General features: G+C 40.3%; 1 protein-coding gene across 2 annotated transcripts in view; it reads right to left on the bottom strand.

Moving 5' to 3' along the window:
- The window catches only part of LOC103063139 (alpha-2-macroglobulin-like protein 1), a 55205-nt gene extending 38793 nt beyond the window's left edge, over positions 1-16412 (bottom strand). Inside the window, exons 1-8 of one of the 2 annotated variants that reach the window (XM_088137568.1) lie at positions 16276-16412; positions 14226-14409; positions 13280-13324; positions 12761-12905; positions 11078-11130; positions 9216-9236; positions 7068-7233; positions 4531-4615 (exon numbers count right to left, since the gene is read on the bottom strand). In XM_088137568.1, the coding sequence (XP_087993694.1) occupies positions 4531-4615; positions 7068-7233; positions 9216-9236; positions 11078-11130; positions 12761-12905; positions 13280-13324; positions 14226-14409; positions 16276-16343 (767 nt within the window). In that variant the 5' untranslated portion in view covers positions 16344-16412. The remainder of the gene's footprint in view (positions 1-4530; positions 4616-7067; positions 7234-9215; positions 9237-11077; positions 11131-12760; positions 12906-13279; positions 13325-14225; positions 14410-16275) is intronic. The other variant, XM_088137569.1, reaches the window with a different exon arrangement.
- Positions 16413-23931: the final 7519 nt, after the last annotated feature.

Raw genomic sequence — 23931 nt, 5'->3', positions numbered from 1 at the left:
TTGCCTAATGAGGGTAATTGGGACTGGAATTTCCATTGCTTAGTGATGCGGTTGTAAAGTACAACATCACATGACCACGCCATTTACTGATGGCAGTTCTGGCAGTCCCCAGTTGCCACTGTTAAGCAAGGAGCATGGAAGGGTCCTTAAGCAAGGACCTCACATGACCGCGACTTCCAACTTCCTGCTGGCTTTGCTTGTCAACTTCCATTGACTTTGCTTGTGGGAAGCTGGCAGGGGAGGTTGCAAATCGCAGCCACGTGACTGTGGGATGCTGTGACATCGTAATTGCAAGCCAGGCATCAAGCACTGAGATTAGATCACATGACGGCGAGGATGCTGCACCAGCTGTAAGTACGAGGACCAGTCACAACACTCGTTCAGCACCGTCATAAGTTTGAACAGTCACTGAACTAGTCATTAAATGAGGACCATCTGTATGGGAACAAAAGTGGCTTATTGAGCTACAGAAGGAAAATAATTATTTTGCAGAAGATCTGTTAGAGTGGGGTGAATAATCTGAGGTACTAGGACTGCTTGTGGCCATCCACACCTTGATTGTGGCTTCCAGAACCCCCCAAAACTTGTCACTGTTGGTAATTTTTAATAAGGTATAAGGGAATACAGTGGAACCTCGGTTCACGAACTTAATTCGTTCCGCGACTCTGGTCGCAACCCGAATTGGTCGCGACCCGAAGCAAATTTTCCCATAAGGTTCAATGTAATTACCGTTAATCCGTTCTGGCATGGAGGACAGGGAGGTGGCTATTGCTTGGAGGGAGAGTCCCCCTCCCTACAACCACGTGTCAGGGGCGAAAAATGGCCGCGGACCACGTGTCGGGTGGAAAAATGGCCGCGGACCACGTGTCGGGCGGGAAAATGGCCACGGACACGTGTCACGGGCGGGAAAATGGCCGCGAACTGTGTCACGGGAGGGAAAATGGCCGCGGGTCCTGTTCGTTACCCGAGGCAGAGTTTGCGAACCGAAGCAAAATTTTGCGGCCGGAGCTGGTCGTTACCCGAAAAGTTCGTGAACAGAAGCGTTTGTAACCCGAGGTTCCACTATATATGAAATGCAAAAAGAACAAATTATGTTGATTATATTAAAATTTAAACTTATTTACATTTAATTTCGTCCTGAGTGTTTTAATACATTCCTGTATCCTGCTTAGTGGGATACAGGCAAAAGTTGGCTTGCGTAGTAATAACTTGATTTGAAATCCTAGGTTGCATAGAACAGCGATAAAACTGGGCTATGATTGCCCTTGTAGCATACTACCAAAATGTGTCAAAACTGACCAGTGCTGCCCTTGCTGTTAGTATGAAATGCTTCATGAGATATACTCGCAACTAAGGCTGGCAGCCGACTCTACTCCTCTATCTTACTAAAAGTGTGTTATGAAAGCCTTAATTGACCAAAGCAGTGATAGCTAGAGGTGGTTGCTATCTGTGGGCACCTGTGAAGATGACTGAGGTTTATGGAAGATTTCAGCTTGGAATGTAAGAGGATTAAATGGTAAGAACATGAATTAAGAAATGATTGGAAGATGTTGAGAAGGAGAACTTTGATCTCTCTTCCCGAGAAACTGGCACTCTGGGATCATGAGCATCTGCAAGCAAACTGATGACTTGCATGTGATCATGAGATGACTGGAATCCCACTCTTATATTTTGCAACTTGACATCTTAGGCAAATACAGTACCTAAACTCATAATAGTTGCATCATAATGCCATGACATATGTTTTGCGTCTTGCCCCACCCCTACCTCACTGCCAATGGGAGCCCATGTCTGGTCACTGTTTGAGTAATGAGCAACAATTGCTGTAGGTGATATATTAAGATCTAGCAGGAAATGGTGGAGGCCCTTTTGGGTCCACTTACTGTCAGCCAGTTTTTTGGTATGAGAGGTAGGGTCCTGTTATTTTGGGAAGGGACTCTTACGATTGTCCATAATGATACTGTCTTGCCTTCCAGGCTCTTAGACCAAGAAGGACTTCAGGATTTAGAAGATCTATATATCCTTTGTGGGATTGCCATTCAGTAAAGTAAAGTAAGGAATAGATTTATAGTCTTGAGGTCCTTCAACACTCTCTAGAAAGCCTCAGGAGAGCCTTTCATTATTCATTATTATAAATAAGATGTATCCATGCCTGAAAAGAAGACCTGTCTTCAGTGAGTTACATTGAAAAATTACACTGAAAATCCTAAGTCATGTTTACAGTGGTGTATACAGCTTTGCATGGCTTAGGTCCAATTTACTTATAGGACTGCCTACTCTTGTGCAAACGACTTTGTACTTCTAGGTTTTCTCAGATCCCACCACAAATTTGTTTGAAATTAACAATCATCATGATTTTATTACAATCATTAATTTCTGATTAAATAAGTTATTTTTACTCAACTTATAAACAGTATAATTTAGATTAACATGGTCATCAACTGGTGCAGAATGTGGGGGCATGCACAATTTTGAGCACTCCAAAGTTCATCCATGCAGTACCACTGTTGTGCAATCTACACTGGTTTCCAACATGCTTCCAGGTGCAGTTAAAGATGCTGTTTATCACCTTTAAAGCCATATATGGCACTGGGTCAGGTTACTTGTGGGACAGTCTATCTCTGAGGGTTTGTGAACATTCCACCAGATCAGATCACCCATCAGAGGGTGGGCATGCTCCAAGTCCCCCCTATCAGACAGTGGCCTCTTGCAGGACCTAGAAGGCATGCCTTCTCAGTCACAGCACCTGCTTAATGGAATGGCCTTGGATGGCCCCCATCTTCTTGACCTTCCATAAAGCTATTTAAACTTGGCTTTCCTCCCAAGCATTAGGGCCAAGATGTTAGGGGAGCCCAATATACATGTACTTGTCTTTATGGAATTGCTATGTGGTGCTGGGATTGTTTCCTGAATTGGATTATTTTAATTGATTTGATTGTGGATGAGAGGATCGACCTGGTATGCATTACTAAAACCTGGCTGGGTGCAGGGTGTGTGTATGGGTGTGTCCCCTGGAGGCTGTGCGGGCCTGGATGGGGAAGAACTCGCTGCAACTCAACCCAAGCAAGATGGAGCAGCTCTGGGTTTTTGGCCCTCCTGGATTCGGAGAGTTGTAATCTGTGATTGTTGACAGTATACCACTTCCCTGAACAGAGCTGGTGCACAATTTCTGGATTCATGGCTCTTGCTCAAGGAGCAGGTGGCAGCTGTGGCTAGGGGGCTTTTGCAGAAATCCAACTTACGCACCAATTGTGCCCATTCCTGGACTGGGAGGCCTTGTTCAGGGTCACTCATGTCTTAGTCACTTCCCAACTGGATTATTGCAACACAGTCTACATGGGGCTGTGCTGGAAGACCACCCGGAAGTTTCAAGTGGTCCAGAATGCATCAGTGTGCACAGTTCTCTGTGTCTCATGGCTTGCCTGTTATACCGCTGCTGTGCAAGCTGCACTGGCTCCCAGTTTCTTTCCAGGTGCAGTTCACGGTGCTGGTTATCACTTTTAAAGTCCTGAATAGCACGGGGCCAGGTTATCTGCAGGACTGCCTCTTGCTGAGGGTTTCTGCCCATCTTACCAGGTTATATAGGGGTGGACATGCTACAAGTCCCTTTTTCTTAAATGCTGTCACTTGTAGGACAGTGGCTAGACCTAGGAAGTATGCCTTTTCCATAGTGGTTCCAGCCCTTAGGGAACAGCCTCTGCCCAAGACCCAGAGGACCCTATCTTCTTAGCTTTCCAGAAGGCCATGAAAACCTGGCTGTTCCCCGAAAGGTTCGGCTAGGATGGGAATTAAGCCCTGCAGTATGTAGTTGGGATGGTAGTGTTGTGTGCGATGTTGGGAGTATGATTTTTTTTTTAATATTGTGTGGGATTGCTATTCTATCTCTTGTTCTTATTGGCTATTGTTGAGAGCCACCCAGGGTTATTGCACATAAGATGGATGGCCATATAAATCCTTTAAATAAATCAAAGAAATAGGTTGTGGGTTTTCTATATTGTTTTTGTATGGACTATTCGCCACCCAGAGTTAAGTATTTAATATATGGGCTATACATTTTCTATATAAGTAAATAAATACATTTGAAAAATCTGGGAGGTCCTAGTGGCTACATGGCTAAGTCCAGTGTTCTGATAGAAAATATAGCATGCAAAATTCTTCATGCCTCCCAGGTACATTGCTGAGCACAGGAGAAATGGTTCTTGGTGGGAGCCCCTATAATAATAATAACGTTGCAAGAATAGGAAGAACTCATAAGCCACTGTCTCTATAGCGGGTCTCTTATTACAGAACAAACTGCTATTGCAGTTGAACTCCCCCTTCTTAATTTAGTTTAGAAGGGGATTCAAAGCATACTTATTGACTCAACATTTAATGCTACAGTTTTGTTTGGTGTGTTATGCTTTTAATTCTTTTAAAGGAAGCTATTGTAAAGTGCCCAGACCAATTTAAAGAGTAGATGGCATGTGTATCCCCTAAACAAGTGATCAAATTAAGAGAATGTTCTTGAGGATACTACAAAAGTTTACTAACCTGCCAAGCACTTTGATAGGAATTTCATCATCTGAAGTGGTAACAAGTTGTGTATGTTCAAATAACACTTCAAATTTAGGTAGCACTGTCATTAAAAAAAAAAAGTGAGATAAGAGCAAATTTGTACCACAATATCTGAGAGATTGAAAAGGCTTAAAAACTGTGGGCTACATAGAAGGGTTGGCAGGTGAGCCATATTAAATTGTCTGTGGTGTTGTTATACTAAATGCAGCTACTTCTCCATCCCCAGTTTGGGTGGTGGCTTTACAAAAGGGGGCAGGAATTCACCTGTGCCTGTATCAGTTTCCCAGTCCAAAATTCACTGCACTGCACTTCAAGCTGCTATTGCCTCTGTGCTTCCTGATATAGTTTCAGTTAACAACCACTCATTCAAAGACCATGCAAAGTTGTGATGGTGCTGAACAAGTGGTACGACTGGTTCTTGAAGTTCCAGCCGTTGCAGCACCCCTGCGGTTCCCTAATCACAATTTGGGCTCTTGGCAACCAGCTCACACTTATGATGGTTGCAGTGTCCCATGGTCACATGATTGCCATTTGTGACCTTCCCTGCTGGCTTCCCACAAGCAAAGTCAATGGGGAAGTTGGCAAGAAAGGTCACAAGTTGCTCCCATAAGTTGCTCCTGTCACTTTTTCTCATGAGGAGCCCAGAGTTCTCGTACACCGTAGTACATGCTTGCCTGCAGCACCCCCTGCCTGCACTCTGTAGCACATGCATGTATGCCTGGCCACACTTGTGCAGCGCTGCAGTACTCCCTCCCCCACCCAGCTGCACTTGCGTGGTGCTGCAGCACTCCCTCCCCTGCCTGCCTGCACTTTTGCGGCGCTGCAGCACCCTCCCCCACCTGGCCACACTTCATAGCACTCACCCACCTGCTGGCCTGCTTGTGAGCTACCTTGGACTTGCGACTTCCCCATTGACTTTGCTTGTTGGAAGCCAGCAGGAAGTTGCAAGTTGCAGTCATGTGAGGTCCTTGCTTAATGAGCATGATCCTCACTTAACAATGGCAATGGGGACTGCTGTGATTGCTATCGCTAAGTGATGCGGTCACATGACATCACGCTTTACAACCACATCGCTTAGTGACCGAAATTCTGGTCCCAATTACTGTTGTTAAGCAAGAACTACCTGTAAATGCATGGCACTCTGCAGAACCAAATGGGAAGGTAGATAGGAATTATATTGGGAGAAGTTGCACAGTGCAGAGAGAAGGTTAATCTACTTCTACTATATCACAGCCCAAACCAGGTTGTCAATTAGTGACTACAAATCTCCCATTCTCTGATTTTGAAAGACGTGTGTTTAGTTAAGTCACAACCATATCAAGCTGTATCAGTATAAGTAACATGTTACTAGATGCAGAAAGAACTTTTCAGCTCCCTAGTTTTAATTTTAACCAGTATTATTTAAAAATTACTTATTTAATGTCATATTAGGGCTGTCTTAGTAATATTGGCTGCACCCATATAGTTTTCTGGGATTTTTCTTCCATGACTGATATACTATGCCCACAGCTCAGTTCTTCTTCCTAACTACTTCTGGCTGTTTATTTATGTGAGAAATTTGTAACCTGCCCACTCAGAGAGTGAATTATGATAGCAAGAATAAACCCTGTATAATAAACAAGACCCAAATCCAACCAATCAGACTATCTCTTTTGGATTGTTCCAGAAAAATTGGTACACAAAGGAGGCACTAATTTAATTGCTATACCGTAAATATCACAATGCCCATCAAAGGACAATCTACAGTTATTTGGATTGTTTTTCCCTTACTTAATAAATGTTCTGTGGAAAGAAAAACATGGAAGAAGGAATCAGAAGATCTGGAAGACGTACCAGTTGCTGACATTGTTACCTGGATGCCTATTCTCCCATTCATTAAACTTATTCTCCCATTCATTAAATATGATAGCAGTCCTTTGATACATGAAGGGGTGTAACAGGGGAGAGGGAATAGATTTATTGTCCCTAGCACCTGAGGGTAAGAACAACCAGTGGGTGGAAACTTTACAGTGAGAGATCCAAACTCACTGGGGAAATTTCCTGATTGTGAGAGCTATTAAGCAATGGAACAGCCTGCCTCCTGGAGTCATGGGTGCTCCATCACTGGACGTTTTCAGACGAAGATTGGGCAGCATTTGTCCTGGATGGTCTGAGGATTCCTGCACTGGGCAGTGGGTTGGACTAGAAAAACCTCCAAGGTCCCTTCCAACCCTCTGATTGTATGATTCTATGAAACTCTGGGAATACAATTAAAGCAACTGCATAACAAAAGCTTTACTTAGGAGCCCTAGAATTAACCTTTTCCAGGTAGGCTCCATTCCCTGACCTACACACACACTGCATATATGAGACAGATGTTCCACTGAACACGTTTAGCCAGGAAGGCAGACAGTCCCACTGTACATTCCTTACCCCCATCTGGAACATCTGAAGATAGCTACACTGAGTATTTTATGGGTAGGCTAAGTTGATTTGAGATTTTCTTAATTCCACCTCTCTCTTTTTTATCTTACCATATTCCTCCACAGTGAATTTTTTTTCGTTTCTATTCTCCTCCTTTCCTATCTTAATGATGTATGTACCCAGGGCTGCTTCAGGGGCCAGAGGGAAAGACAGATCCACAATGCCATGAACAGGCTTCACATCCACCCACTGGGCAATTCGGTTCTTGTCAGGATCCTGCACACAGGAAGATTGAGGGAAGAATAGTCATGTACCCTTGCTTGACTGCAGTCACCATCAGAGAATCAGATGTATGAAGTTTGTAGTGTTATATATGAGGCAGTGTGATGAAGAAGACAGTTTGGACACGAATCTCAGGAGAGTGTTACCTGTTAGGAAAGAACCATTGGGCTCTTCCATGTTATAATGGCTACTTTTTCTGAGACCAAAAGACAGGCCTAGTGGAAATATTTTATAATTTATTTAATAAATTATAAATATTCCAGTAGACAGGCCTATGTCTAGTGGAAATATTTTATAAATGAGACCAAAATAACACTATATTTGGATTTAGAGACTAGACAACAAACAAGGAATAAGTAAAATCTCTGAGCAGGCCCATTCACACATAGAAGAACTGGGGACAAACCAAGACAGGTGACAGGACTTTTTCTAATTCCCTACAGCAGACTTTCAAGAATATTACTGGATACCAAGTGGGTCTGAGGACCAAATCAGAGAAGCCTTAGAACCATAAAAGATGAAGTAGATACATTTAACTCTGTTTCTTCTTGACATGGTTCTGAAAAAAATTATCCTTCTCAAAGTCCACTAAGACTTCCCTTGAAAAGGAAATGCAAATCTTTTGGAGAGCATTTGGGTCATGATTGTGGTAGGAAGAAAGAGATAAACACTCTTGTTCCACACTCCATAATTCTGAGATTGCTCAGACATCCTTTCTGCTACCTAAATAAATTAAACATATCCCTTATAGGCTAATTGCCCACTTCACTTCATGTCTACTTTGGCCAAGTACAAGTTGGATCTGAAAAGACAGTTGCTGTTCTTAGTACGGAGCAGCAGATCATTAGGAGAATGCAAATGACCTTTTTATTTCATTTGTCAGATGTCCATACAACCATTTGTGAAGGGGGTCACTGCTATGGGTCATTTATTGAGTACAATTATGTCTAGTGGAAATATTTTATAAATGAAAATATTCCTAAATATGTTTTACATTATATAAACACATCTGTCTTTTAATTTAGGCCAAATGCAAACCCATTTCACAGAAATGGCTCATAGAAGGAACTCTTGAGATTAAAAATATCCTTATTAATTTTTTCTAGCATATCCCCAGTACTAGTTTCTAGAATTACAATCGCTATCACATTTTTTAAAAATGTACAGAGTTACTGATGTCCTGTGAGATTTCTCAGCAGCATCCTGTGCTTTAGGTGGGCTTCCTGAAAGAAGTGCTGCATAACCTGGAGGTTCTTCTGGACTTAAGACTGCTGATGGATCAGCAGTGGAGGTTCTGCCAGGATAGCCTTTGGGCAGCTGGCAGAAGATGTGGAAATCAGCCCTGAGTTAACTTTTTGCTTAGACTGCTATAATTTTATGTGAAACTACCCTTGAACATAACTTACAAGCTGCAAAGGGCACAGAATGCGGCTGCATACTGGTGCTAAATAGTGCTGTGGCTATATTTCTTATGGGAGCTATACTGGTTGCCAGTATGCTTCAAGACTCAGTTCAAGATGCCACGGTAACCTACTGTATAAAGCCCTCAATGGTTTAAGCCCTTATAACTTTCAGAACTGCCTTCTTCAAGTAGAATGAACTTCTACGTGGCCCAGCAGGGAGATGATACTCTAGATACCTCCACTATGAGAATACACAGGGCTGGGACCCAGAGGATGATACTCTCAGTGCTGTCCCACTCAATCTGGAATAGTTTATTCCCTGAGGTCAGGTGCGCATGGCCCTTTTGTCCTTTAAGAAACTGGTGACGGCAGTCCTCTTGCATATTGGAAAGGAAGCTGTTAATTAGGACAGCGGCAGATATTGTTTTTACAGATGTTCTTGTGTATATTTTGTATACTACTTAGACATGTATGAGTAGGTAGCTCACAGATGTTTGAAACAAGCAAACTAGCAAACAATAAACAAATGGTCTTGAATGATGGAGGTAAATATCAACCTGACCAGATACTCACCTCTAACTTTATCAAAGGGATCTGCAAATGATGAAAGAGAAAGAAATCAGCGTCATGAGGAACAGGACTGTCTCCATTCCTCCCTGCCCTAAGTAGTCTGCAAATGCACCGCTCTGTCCTGCAGCTGTTGCCACCCCCACCTTTGAACTTAGCAGAGGCAAAGGCTGATAATTGTAGAATAGTAGTTCTGAAAGTGGGATGGGGGAATTATATTACTATTGCTAGAGTGATAAGAAGATGAAGAGACTGTTGCCCACTGATTCTCTTTCACACTTTGGGTCTTATCTGGGACAACTCAATAAAAAACTTGTCATTCTTTCCATCTTCTACAGTGACAGGAGGGTTCAAATCAAGTTGTGAAATTCTGTATTCCATCTCTTGAGCCAGGGGTTTCCAGGACCAGAAACTGGAAAGCGCACCTCTGATTTATATCCAGAATGGAGAATTCCATAACCTTTTGGTTTTCCAGTCATAGTGTCATAATGATGAGAAAATTGTCCATCGTAGGATATAGGATCAGAAACCTCTTAAGTTATTTGCTAAGCAAATTGATGAACCCTGAGCCACAATAATCCGGTTTATAATGTCTGTTGTCTACTTTCCTGACATTTCCTCACAGCCTCTTCTGTCTTTGGGGCCCAGTTTTTCTGTACTTCCTCTTCTTTGACAATGGTTTTCATCATCAACTATTTTCCCAGGATGTTGTGATTCAGTCTTTACAGCCTCTACTTCCTATTGATCATTTCCTTGGCCCTCATTTTGAATGGCCAACATTTCAATCATCCTTTGTAGCTTCCTCTTGAACAGCAACTTAGAGTTAGGAGATGATAAAGGGGACCATTTACTCAAGATCCTTCCTCCATGGGTTTGATCCACATGACCCATTTGACCCAGAGAGGGTTCAGGCCGCTGACCATTTTTTGAGGGTAGGAATTAAAAACATCTTTCTCTTCCCACTCTCATTGGGAAGGCAACCTCTGCTCATTCTTTTCTGCTACACATCAGAAGTAGGGTTTTCTGCATCTCGGACGAATGTTAGACCCAACAACAAACTAAAGTGCTCTGCCCCCTTTGACTCATTGGCCTTCCTCCTCTTTTACTTCAGCCACCTGCATGTACACAGTCACTTTCTTTTATCAGCTCTTCCCCTAATATTTCTAAATTCCCTGACTTGTTTCTCCCTTGCAGATTCCTTCCTTCCTTCCTTCCTCCCTCGACTTCCTATTTCTCAACCCAGTGCTTACTGACCCTCCTTAAAAAAAAAAAAAGAAGACCTGTATTTAGGCTTCTTCCACTGCAGTGCTTTGTTCTTGTTTCTCATGAGCCCTACTTTGTGAGGGATCTTTTTCTTAAATTGACTAAGCTGGGTAAGCAAAGATTTCTTAGTTGGCCTTGCAAGCAGTTGGCATATATGAACGATTCCAACAGACACCAGCCCAGCTTAAGCAATAGAGCCAGCAGCATCTTCGCCAGCCCAGGAATCTTCAAGCCATGGGGCTTTCATTCTTTTCCTCCTCTAATGGATTTTTTAAAGTATGAAAAAGGATGGAAGAAGTGGCTTAAAAATACAGGAGGGATACACAAATTGGAGATGACATCACATCTGCTTTTAAATGACTGTGCTTGAGAAAGAATGCTTGCACAAAAACAATGATTCTTAGAAACTGTACAGCCAATTTAAAATGAAATGGAAGTATGAAAAAACTAAATATGTTTTTGTTCTACTACATATTTCTACATGGTCAACTTCCATATTTAAAAAAAAAAACAATGTGCACAGTAAGGAGACCTTCCAAGTCTGACTGTTGATATTTGCTGGGGATGAATTCATATTTTGGTTAAAAAAGGAAAGTAATACTCACAGCATCTTCAATGGCTTTAAATTTTTCATCAAGCCTCACAATGCGAAACTTTACTGAAAAACACATATTTATTTATTGCTTTTCTGATTCCCATTGCTTCCTCCCCCATTGCTCTGCCTTTTCCCACAGATTTCCTCACTTTGTCTTTTAAAGGTAGGCTACCACATCTGGGCTGTAAAACTCTGGACAACCTCCTGCATTTTGCAAATAGTCGTATTATCGCTCATGTTGTATTTTAAAACTAAAATTGGAGTATTGTATCTTGTTTGATTGGTCAAACAATTCTTCCATGTGTTGGACCTCATTATTTCCCAGAAATGGGGTCAACCATTCTTTCTGCATGCTAGATATTCTGTAGGCTGGTATCTTCATCATATATGTCACAAATTTAGGAAAGCAGTTGTTTTATTGGAATTGCTTAAGAAGGTTGCTGAGGAACTAGCTTCCCCCAAAGTTGGGTGAAGAACAAATGAATATATTTCAAAATAAATCATTAATTATTTGGACATGCAAATAAATACAAATAGAGGTCTGAATTATAGATACAAAAGCATTCACAATGAATTTTGAATAACAGACTTTAAAGTGATTAAGTTAGATAAAGATGTTGAAACAGAATACATGATGCAAAATGAAAGTAAGTGTGAAAATGAAAAACATGAGGGTGAACATCTGTAGAAATTATATAATTGTGTGAATGTGTTCATTTAATAGATAAAAGCATAAACACTGAATTTTGGGGTGCTAGATGCCTAGGTTCAAATTATATGTACGTGTTGTTAAAATGTTAATAAATCAAGTCACTTTACATACAGAATGAATATATGGGATTGAGCTGTAGTGAAAATGTTAGAATTTAAAACAATATTTGTTTTAATATAGCATGTTAATGAAGAGTACATTTTAGAATACTGAATTTGTGGAATTGTTCAAGATTGTTGAAGAAAGCTTTGAAGCTTATATTGTAGATATATTACTCACTATATTTAGTAAAACAAAAAAGGACTTATATTTATGGTTTTTGGCACTCCAATATGATATCCTTGCATCTTCTGGATATTCACAATTCCCCTTCTTGTATTCCCAAGCTCAAGCACTGGAGATGTTTAAGAGTACTTATACTACCCTTAACATTGAACTTATATTTTTCTTGGGGGGAGGGTTAAGTAGTGAATGGTGCAGGGGGCACCAATTTTGGCCTTTAAAATTTTGTCCCACATTCAATTTTATCTCACAAAAATTGGGTGCAGAAATTTTCACTCTGCCCACTCTAGTAATATCACATAATCACTGGCCATTCCCAGTTTGGCTCTAAGGCAAGATGGAAAGCCAAAAAATATCCATATCTGATCTAATTTTGCTTTTATTCAAAAGTTTACCTCTTGAAATGCTTGATTTGATTTTCCAGTAATACTGTGAGTCATTCAGCTAATTAATTTATACTATGTTTGTAATTGGTGGGGGCAGGGAATATTCTTTTTAGATAATTGTGTTAATCCACTTGTGAAGTAGGCCAGTCCTGCTACATTAAAGGAGCCTCTTCATTCAGCTGAAAAGGACTCTGTACTTCAAAGTCAAAACCTCTCCACATGGCACTTCTAAATATTATGTGGTACATAATAAAGAATTCAAAAGGTGGGATAGTAGGTGAAGCCCGCCCTCCCCATATCTGCTTATGCTTACCTTCTTCTCCAGATTTGTAAAAGGGTTTGTCTAATTCCATCAGGGTCCTTGTATGAGCATTCTTGACTAGAACTTTATTTTGGCCTTTGAATATTACACTTTTGTCATGTTGGATGAGGACGTGAACATGGGCCACCTCTTCTTCCTTCATAGCATGTAGAATAAAAATTGAACCAGTTTTGGTAAAAGAACTGAGAACAAAGCAGTATTTGCAGGTGGGCTTCACTCTGCTAAACCCTCCCCTCTTCTCCAGGAACCGGGTCATTCTGACAATACTCTCTATCAATTATCCCTCCTTACACACACATCTACACATCATCAGCTTCTCCTCAAATCCATACTGGTGTCCCCATTTATCCTTTTTCTTTCATCTGTTTTCTTTCTTAATGCTGCTCTCTTCATCTTCCTTCAAGACTTTTGAAAAAAAAATTTCTTTGTTCACCCCCTTATACCTCTCCTTAGTTCTTCCAGTGTCAGGTATCTCAGAGTCAGGGAATGGTTAGGAGAAGATAGACTTACGTAGTCAAAGCCGAAATCCGTGTTCCTGGGAACAAACTTTGGGACCTAGAAAAAGATGGATATGTAGGAAGGAATGAACAGAGGTGAGATGGGGAGAAAAGCTAAACTGGCACAAAGCTTCTTAAAGTGAATAGTCATATTACACTGCAGGTTATAAGTTGGGAATTGATGTTGGACTATTGCTTGATATTTGGACTTGACATGCATACTGTAATGTTGATGGCAGCTATAGCTGCTTCCCCCAGCCATGATTTCTTTTTATAGTTCTGATCTCCAAATGAATAGAAAGGCACGATCCTTCTCACATGCACTATTGCCAAGCCAGATCTCCCAAAAGCTGTACCTATGCGTTCAATCTTTTTTCCATCAAAAACTCTTATACTTGTCACTTTTGAAGATCATCCTGTTGGATGTGACTTGGTGTTCAAGCTGTTGAGATCATTTTGAGTTGTGATTTTGCCCTTTAATTACCTTAGCTTACTATCATCTGTGAATAAGCATTCCTTTCATTCCAACTTTTAGATTCCAAATTATTGTAGATCATGTATAAAATGATTGAATAGCAAAGGGCCATCAATAGAGATTTGAAAAAAACTCTAGCTTTTCCATGACAGACTCTGTGAGATCCTTTCCTGATATCAAGATGTACTATATCTACAACATTCCCTTGGTCTACCAAATTAGTCTCTATCTTAAAAAGATATAAGGTCATTATAACACAATTGATGTTATACTTGACATCATGCTTGTTATAATATTGTTTTCTCAGTGATGCTGCTTGATATTTTTTTTAGCATGGTCATTAAGGCTAACTAGTTTCTAGTTTCCTTGGGCCTCTTCCTTTCCCCTTTTTTATACTGGGATTGACTTCACCAGTTCTCTAGGAGTTTTCAACAAAATTAAGGTTAGCTCTTCTTACTGGGTTGCATACAACTTGAAAACAGACCTGGAAACTGGCGCACTCAAAGGTCCCTGGTGGGTTCACATCTTTCTCCAACAGAGTATGGTTCTGCATCTTCATCTCTAATGTTACTGACAAATGGACAAAATTTGAGAGGGAATCTAGAAATATACAAAACTTTTCTGTACTGGGATGATGAATGAATGCTGGGAAGATGATCAAGTAGTGTCTGGAAGAGAAAGAGAAGAGTAAAGCAGTCATTCCTGTTCTATAGTGAATAAGCCACAAAGACACACAAAAATTGCTTTCTAAGGCAAGGATAGTGAGCCAGCAGTTTACAGACCACATCAACATAAGCCTGGGATTGTAGTAGCCTTACATCCATTTTTTGATACAGAAAGGCATTCCCCAACTTGGTGGCTTGGTTCCCATCATTGTCATCTAGAATAGCTACTGACTATGTCAATAAGGATGAGGGAATTGTAGTCAACTTCTGTTACAGAAAATGCTTGTTACCTGCTTCCTATCCAGAAATGAAATCTCTCATAGGCTCCTGCAAGGTGGAATGCTTAGTTATCAAGAACCAATGTCAACTTTTTAAATAGGGACTGATCTGTTTCAAGCTAAATATGTTGGTCATCGCTGCTTTAGAGGCATTAATTATCTCTCCATCACAGGGCAAATTTCTAAAGGATGTTTGTTGACAATAAATATGTTGGTTTAGCAGTATTCCATTTACTGTGTTTCTATGAGGAACCATGACATCAGGCAGACAAACTAAATTCTGGCATATTATAACTGTTAATTGTAATTTGTTTAAGATTGAGTCATTCGAAAGCACAGATCCTTAAAATGCATAGAGACCTTTTCCCTTTGCCGCAAAGCAAGCCAGTTCTAATGAAGAAGCAGCATCAAAGCAACTATCCAAATGGGCTGAGGTGAGGAAGTTGTTTTGCGATATCATGCAATTGCCAAGGAGCAACAAAATCTGTTTCAGAACATAGACCAGAGTCTTGGAGTATGGAGAACAGAATTATGTGGGTGCTGGTCAAGGAGTCTGCAAATAACATTTCAGATAACTGGAACCCTAGCACAGTTGGCCTGGGTTAATCAAATAAAGACATTCTCTGAATATAACTAATATTTTGGGGCATAAAACCTGATTTCTGACACTATTTAGATGTTTAACAATAATATCACCTTGGAAACATGAGACTTCTCAGAGCTCACCTTGTCTGACAGCAGGCAAGGCTAACATGAAAGTCTCTGACCCAAGAAGAGGCAAATGTCTTCATCAGGATCAGAAATGGTTCTGCCCCATTTCTTATATATTCTGTATTTTTTTGAATTTAAACTGTAGAACAGTTGCTGTGATTTAAAGTCAAGAGTGATTTAAAGTTAAGGAAAAAAAAGCTAACGTTTAATATGGTAATACCATCTTCTTGAAATCTACTCTGCATGCTGTAGTCTAGGTGTCTCCATATCAGAAGCCAGATATGAATCTTGCAATGACTTTAGATTGGTCTAGATAACCCATGATAATTTTTGCAAATTTATCCTGTTATTTCCTCCCTGGCTCATTGAGGTTAACTTTCAGCAAAAACCACTTGCTAAAGCTCCCCATAAATGTCCAGGATGCACTAGATTTGGGGCTTTCATTTCTATTCAGCCATTGCTCTGCTACTGGAAGATAAATGTGGAATGTAATTGTAGCTTACTTTCCTCATTATGGTAAAACAACAAATACTGAATTGTACAAGTGTGCCAAGAATTTGTTGATATTCAACTGTCTAAAATGTCACTGTATTTGTCAAAATCCCACTTGATTAAAATGATATTTCTAAAGCAGTCTACAGCTATATCAATTGTGCTTTTCCAAGTGTGCAGGTTCCCCAAATTACAGTAATGGAAGAAGCATGGGGAAAACTTAGAACGACAGCTTGATAATACTTTTATGTTGATGCTCCATAAACAATGAGAAGGAAAAGTAAACCTCTAGTGAGGAAACATTTGAATACTCTGCCAGATGTCCCTCCCTGCATTGATATCCCATTTAAAGTCTTCCCAGCAAAGGTAAAATAAATAAAAATCTTACGGATCTGAAATGGCCGAAGCTGTGAGTATCAGTAGAGTGAGAGCCCTGAGAAAGATGGCTGCACCCATAGCTTGAATGATAAGTGGCAGAGGTTAGATCCACACTCCAAAAACTAAGACTGGTGCAGAGTTTTAAATGTTCTCTGTGCACCTCAGAACTGATCACCTATGATACACATGGACTTAATCATGTTTGGGTCAATGACATTCATATTTACTTTCCTTCAACTCAGTCAACACCAGATGTCCCTGAGGTCCTTCCTCTGAATAACAGTGTTCAGGAAAATAAAGCCCACACTATGGATCTTTGGAAGAAACAGCAGAAATCCTATGTAGTATAGCTAAGGAGAGCTTGTCTCAATAGGCATATTGGCTGGGGAATTCTGGGAGTTGAAGTCCAGACATCTTAAGGTTGCCAAGGTTGAGAAACACTGGTTTACAGTGATCAGAGGGCTCTGGAATAATTGCAGGAAATTTGGGAGGCTTGTGTTGAAGGGATATGTACTCGGTAACATTTTTGTGTTGTTTTTATCACACTTCAAGGGAATTGCCCATGTTTCCCTTTGGGGGAGATCTAAGACAAAATAGCCATATTGGGTTGCAGGAATATTCTTAACAAATAATTTATGAAGCAACGCAGGCTGCACTCTCTGCCTAAGTCCTACTTCCTCTCTATTAATCATATAGACTAGCACCATGTGAGCTCAAGATAGAGAAAAGTTGCTAATGCCCAAGCGAAATAATTTAGATACAGATCCAAGAACGTGGTGTTTTTTTCTATTTGGCTGATTTTATTTTCCTCAAATAAGTCTGCTCTGTTGGTTTATTTGAAGTGCACATTGCTGATACTATATTTTGTAATTTATGTTATTGTTACTGAGTCGGTTCAAAATAAGGAGTATGAGTGAAGTTTAGTCTTACATGGCAATCAGGTTTTATTCATTCAGTTGTTTAATCATTCATGCCTACATTAGTAGGCTGGATAGCTAGTCCAAATGAAGATGACAGGTTTGACAGAACAAGTTGCTGTGCTTGTGTTCTATGAATGCAGATGGAGTCTTCTTCTCTGTTGGGCTGGTTAGGTCACAAATACGGAGGCTGTTGCTGCCATTGTGCTGGCTCTTGGACTTCTGATTGTTTTCCTTTGGTGGACTGTGAATACTAGGAACTTAATGTAAGAGAAATCTTTGTTTTGAGAACACTGTCTCTCAGGAATGAGACATCTATGACATCTGGAACATATTTTATGACCAATTTGCTATCTTCCTCACAACACATCTTTGCCCATTCCTTGTAGCACCAGTTCGTCACAATAATCTGTAACAATATCTGGTTGTTGCCATTCTTTCAGCTCCATTCCTATCTTCATGGACATCTCTTTTTGGCATCAACGATGACCTTTACTTTATTAGTTATAGCTGCTGTTCAGCATCATCTGAGAAAATATTCTTGACTTTGATTCAACCATTCCAGACATTTCCATTCATTCCTTGATTCACACACTAAAGATGGCTGTCTACAGCTCACTATCATAGTTAGCAATATAATAACTATGCTCCTTGTCCTAGGCAACTTAATTCACAACAACTTCCCCATCCATCTGATGCTGAGTATTTGTTTCACAAGGCTTTGCATTTTGCTACAGATTCATCACATTAATTTCTCCTTTGTTGATGTTTAAATGAGGCTTCATGTTATATTATTATATAAAGGATACGTGGATTCCCAAGGCACAGAACTGATTTAAAGTGAACTTTATACTTGGTGAGAAAGCTAGATAAACATGGAAAGAGAATGCTCTATGGGTCAGTGACTTGTTATGCCTTCCTAGATCAAGGTTACTATCAGAATAAAAGATAGCTGCTTTATGGTTTCTTTCAACAGCTGGCAAGATTGCTGTAGTTGCCTCCAGAGCAGTGCCATGAACCCTGGTGGCTGCCTGATGGGGGAGTTTGATCCAAAACTCAGCTTCATATCTCAGAGCAGCTAATGAAAGACTTTCCTGCTTTGAATTCCCTCTGCAGAGTTGAAAACAGATATCCATCCCTGGTTTACTGCATGATGCAAACACAGGGTAGTTATCATTTCTGGATGGGAAGAGCTGAGTTTTGAGCTTGAAAATAGCAAGGCAAACTTTTTGTTGGACCCAGGTGGAGTGCATATCTTAGCTGCGTTAATAGGATTAGATTTAATTTTTAAGGAATTGCATTATGTATCATTTGCCCAAAAGTGTTAAGAAGCATCATTTAAATTAAGACATCTTTTGACAGTTAAATATGGGCTATCAGCCTTAAGTTTTTCAAAAACCCCTCTAGTATTACATTGTTTTGCAAAATAATATGCTATTAAATGGTTATATTAACCATTCATAGACAATTAACCATTATTAGAAGGTAAAAAATTAGATGTTTTAAGAGAATAAAGAAGCGCAGAATTAGGAATTAGAGTATTCAGGAGAAGACCATTTTGGCATCTATAAGTCAAATTTCTATAGATTTAAAATTATGATTAAGTCAACAAAAATATTTTTGTGTATATCTGTCAAGTCCATGATGTCCAAATCTCAGTTCTGAAGCATTCTCACGCAACCAGGCTTGGTTCAGACAAATACTTCTTTATTAAGGGGTACATGTAGCTTGTAAACAGAACATTGCTAAAACTAACACCTTGGGTAAACCTCCCTCTATTTATCCCCCTTCCCCTTATTGCCTGGCGTCCTGACTCCTCTTCACCTGTTGTTGACCTCTCTCCTTCCTCCCCGAGCTTCTTCCTGGTTCTTTGGGCCCCAGCTGCCTGGCCGGCAATCAAGCCAGTCTGAATTGCCCATATATGGTTAAGCTGCTTCCCAACTCCCCTTACAACCATTAGCAGCCACCCCCCCCCCTTAGTTACAAGTGGCAGAAACGAATCAATCCAACTCCCAACGAATGCAATACAGTGGAAAACAACAACAGTTGGGTGATGCAGGTTCTGACAATATCTCTGCATCTTTCCATTAAAAAAATGATAGTTTGGGAGGGCGGAGCTGGCGTCGCGGCGATACGGCGGGGGATCCTGGGCTCCCAGGATCGCAGCTGATATCTCCTCCCCCGGACGGTCCCGATGGACCTAAGCCGTCCCGTAGAGATGGCGAACGCAAAGGGCGCGTCCTGCGGATCTCAGGGACGCCGCAAGTCCCAGATCGATCCCAGGAGAAGCTCTTGAAGCTGGCGGAGGAGAGGCAGCCAAAAATGGCTGCGAAAGCCGGGACAGCTCCAAAGGAAGATGGAAGAGAGGGGTGTCAACTGGGTGAGATGGACTTTTACTATTCAACTATTCTTAGAGAACACCTTAAGCAACTTAAAGAGATTTTTAAAAGTGAAGAAAAGTGGATTAAGCGGCGAGATTGAACCTTATAAAAAAAAGAAGGGGGAGAAAATTTTTCTTTTCAACTTTCCCTTTTTAGTGGAATTGACAAGATGTTTTTCTTTTAAAAAAAAATATATTTTTAACTGGATTGGCTTTCTCTTTTTAATACTCAATAACTCTTTATTTTAAGCCTTTTTTTTTTTTTTTACTAAGATTTCTTTATTGTTATAAGAAATTTATATTTTTTTGACTTTGAAATGGGGAAAGTGGAGTTAAGAGAAAGTAAATGAAAGAAAGTTGCACTGCCATCCAGAGGCTCGACTTAGTGCTTTCTTTTTTCATTGTGACGCACGCTCAAGGACTCTGTGCTTTCTAAAAAGATAGTGGGATGTGCATGTTTATACAGGTGCCATCCGTAATTATAAACAAGAAAGTGGAGTTGAAAGCGATTTTGAAAATACTAAGATGGAAAGTTTGAGCTAGTCACAAGAGTTCTGATTAGTGGCAGTAGCTCTTCTTTCTGCTAGAAGCTCTGCTTTGCTCTCTATTCCCCCCTCAGTTGGATTTTTTTTTTTTTAAAGAGACTTAGTCTTTCCCCTCCTTTCTTTTTCTTTTTATTTTTCCTTTTTTTTTTTTTTCTCCTTTTGCTTCTTTTTTTTTCTTATTTTTGGCAAGAACAAAGATAAAGAATCCTTTGACTCAATGAAAGTTTATCAAGATAATAGACTATACGAGAAATACAATGCAGAAAAAGATCTTTAAACTATTGAGGATGACTGTAAAAAATTGGAAGAAGAGCTGCAGAAATTCTTTAAAAAAAAAAGAAAAAGAAAAAAAGATATTAAAGCTAAAATGGACTTAATTAAACATAAAACGGGATCATTGGAAAAGGAAGAAATAGTACAAGAAATCAGAAACATTAAACAGAATTATTGTGAGGCCTATAAACTGAGAATTAAAAGGGTTAATCAACTGATAAATGAAGAGAGACAGATTTGTTCTTGGCACTGAGGGTGAGAAAAAGATTATACAAGATCATAATGGAAAATTGTACTAAGAGAATGCATAAAAAGAAGAAGTAAAACAATATTGAAAGAAACCACTGCAGATGTTTAAAGAAAAAATGAGGGGAATACAACAATGATGGAACTGACAGAAGCTTCCAAAAGCAGAATATTCAAAAGGACATTTATTATTGCTTTCTCTTATCCAATAATATAGAAAAAGGAATAAACAGCTAGATATTTTGGGATATTGAATGAAAAGGGTGAACTCAAAATTATGCAAGCGCTGGAATAAAGTATAAATCTGAGATATATAGTTAAAAATTCTATAACATGTAGTGAAGAATCTGGTTAGAACTGTAACCTGGTTAGAACTGTAATTGATACTGTAACTGATATTGGTTAGAACTGTAACTCTTAAGAATTGGGAAAATTAAAAAGTACTTATGCAGGAGGAAGTTATTGAAAATTATGGAATGTGCAGAGATGAGTTAAATTGAGATTTGAAACTAGAGTAAGAAGATAAGTAATTTTATATGACATGGGATTTGTTTTTACTAATGATTAGATGAGAAAATATAGTAATGTAATGGATTAGGAAACTTTATAATAGAAATTTGATATTAATTATTATATATATACACATATAATAGATAGATGGAAATGTATTACTAATCCTATTGAAAGTTAAAATTTCTTGTAATATATGATTTTATAGATTAGCTATGAATGATTAATAATTGTTAATTGATAAGTATACAAGTATATTTTGAATAGATGATATGAGAATTTAAGATTATGAAAGGGGCACCAACGAGTTGGTAACTGGTTGACACACGGTATAAAATGGAAGATGCTTTTTTATGCCTTTTTATGTTTTTGTTTGTTCATGTTTGTTTTGTGTTTGTTGTAAAAATAAAAAAAACATTAAAAAAAAAAATGATAGTTTCACCTAATCATTGGAAAAGTGGTGATCAAAATGCAATATGGATTCCTATGATGTGATCGTGTGCTATAGTGGTTCCTTTTGGGACAAAAACGCATTAATTTCACTCATTGTTATGTTCTTTTTAATTATGTATCATTTTGAAAATTTACAGAGGACAACACAGATTTGTAAGTGACCAGAGTTTCCTGTCAGTTCTTAGGATTTGATGAATGGCATAGTGCAACAACAACTTTGGGATTTTTTCCCCTCATTTATTATGAAAACACATCAAAGCTAACGGCAGTTAGTCTTGTTTTCCCCTGTCTGGTACTGCAAGTAGAATTTACGACTAGTAAACTGTATTCCAGTGCCTACTACCTCCTTCCCTTCACCTCCTCATAAGGCAGCAACTTAACTTTTTGAACTGCCTTGCAGAGAGAGTCTTTTTTCTACCACAGAATGTCATGGTCTAAGGCCTGCTGGAGAATTCTGGGAGTTGAAGTCCACACTTCTTAAAGTTGCTGTGGTTGAGAAACACTGTTCTAAGGTTTATTTCATTGAACAGATGTTTTTAGGTTGCTCTAACATGCATGTGCATATTGCTACTTCTACTTACTCTCTTTACATGGTGCTTTAGAGAGGAGGAAAGTGCTAAATATTTACCTGGCAACCTTCTATCGCTATCTCTGACTGCTGCAAGTTTTTTCCCTCAGCAGTGGCCAGTAGAATATGTTCTCATGCATCATTTTCAGTCTTAGGGGGAATCATCTGCCAAGGGCAGATAAAGTCTTCCAAGATTCAAGAATCTTTCTCCAGATTTTCACTGGACACCTGTCTTCAGCAAAATTCTCTGGAATTGCCCTCAAACTAGCAAACTTGTTGCAGTATAACATTGCCCAGCCAAATTTCAGTTTACCAGCCAACACTGCTCTTTACTAAAACAACAAATCTTCAGTAGCTCCCACTGTCTAGATCCATCTGAAGATGTGTTAGCCATTAATTCCGTCCATCCAAGTTCTCTTCCCATTCCTCTTCCCTGAGTCTCTGTATTTTATAAGTGTCAGAAAACGACAGACACGGGTTCGGTTGTCCAGTAGACAGAAGTTTTTATTGGGCACGTTTGCAAAGGTGGGTCCCTCCCGCAGCAATGGAGGAACCCCGAAGCAAGGTCTGACAGGTTTTTATACCCCCTATCTGTCCTCCCCCTCCTACGAGGGCTTGGCTCACAATCTCACCTTTTTTACCGCCCCGGAGCGCCGCTAGTTAACCGCAAAACCGCAGACATTCCACTTTCCGAATCCAATCAGCGCAATACACATTCCAATCCCCACTTGACCCGACAGCCGCCCCCTGCCGTTTCTCTTCACTCTGGTGCGAACGTGCCTCTTGCCTGCAGTCTTTCCTCCCTCCTGCCGTCCCTCTTCACTCTGGTGCAAGTGTGCCTTCTGCCCATCCTCCCTCCTGCCATCCCCCTTCACTCTGGTGCGAGTGTGCCTTCTGCCCATCCTCCCTCCTGCCGTCCCCCCAAGGCTGCCCCATGGTGCACAGCGCTCTCCCCTAGCAAACATGGTTCGTTTGAGGCCCTCACTTCTCCCTGCCTTCTCACAATCCCCCCTTTTTCTTTTCACGCCTCTGTTGGGCCTCAAACCTGGCTAACAGGATTGCTCCCTCATCCCAGACCGGGGGCTTCACACACTGGGACAATTCCCACAAGCAGGGAGGCATTGCATTAAGCAACATACTAGGACCAGTAAGGCAATGAAGCCAACAGCTAGCACAGAAAGTTGTTTTAACCAAGCAAAGTTAGGTAACCAACTAGTGAGCCACGACCAATTCCATCCCTCTGGATCCTCGGATATGCGAGAGGCTAAGGTCTTCAACTTGGCTAGTTTTGCTTCAATATAATTCTCATTGTTGGTTAGGTTAAAGCAACAAAGACCTTGAAAAGATTCACAGCCTTGTCCTGCCCTTAATAGGAAATAGTCTATAGCTATCCGATTTTGAATGACCGCCCTCCTGATCTCAGTGACTTCTTCAGTGAGGGCTGCAATGAGAGAGGATGTAAGGTTGACACTTTTAGCCAGGAGGCAGGCCACCTTCCTTAGGTCCAGGTAAGCTCTTCCGCTTAGTGCAGGAACCCCTACTAAGGAGAGGGCCAGAGCCATGGCTTCTGTTTCGGACAAGAGTGTCACATCACTCTCACAATCAGATGGCAGCTCCCTTTTTCTTTTTTCTTTTGATGGGTGCGCTTGCATTGGAGGCAGGGCATATAGAGAGGTCAGGCGCCCTATGGCACAAGGGCCCCCTGAACTATAGGCTGGAACATAGGTGTAAGCTTCATGTCCACATAACAAAAAGAAACCTTTAGGTAGGTATA

This window comes from Python bivittatus, unplaced genomic scaffold (genome assembly GCF_059951505.1).
Source record: "Python bivittatus isolate LINGU-HERP-01145 unplaced genomic scaffold, Pbiv_v1 ctg000220_np1212, whole genome shotgun sequence".
Taxonomy (NCBI): domain Eukaryota; kingdom Metazoa; phylum Chordata; class Lepidosauria; order Squamata; family Pythonidae; genus Python; species Python bivittatus.
The sequence above is the reverse complement of the archived record's forward strand: the minus strand, read 5'-3'. Positions and strand labels throughout refer to the sequence as shown.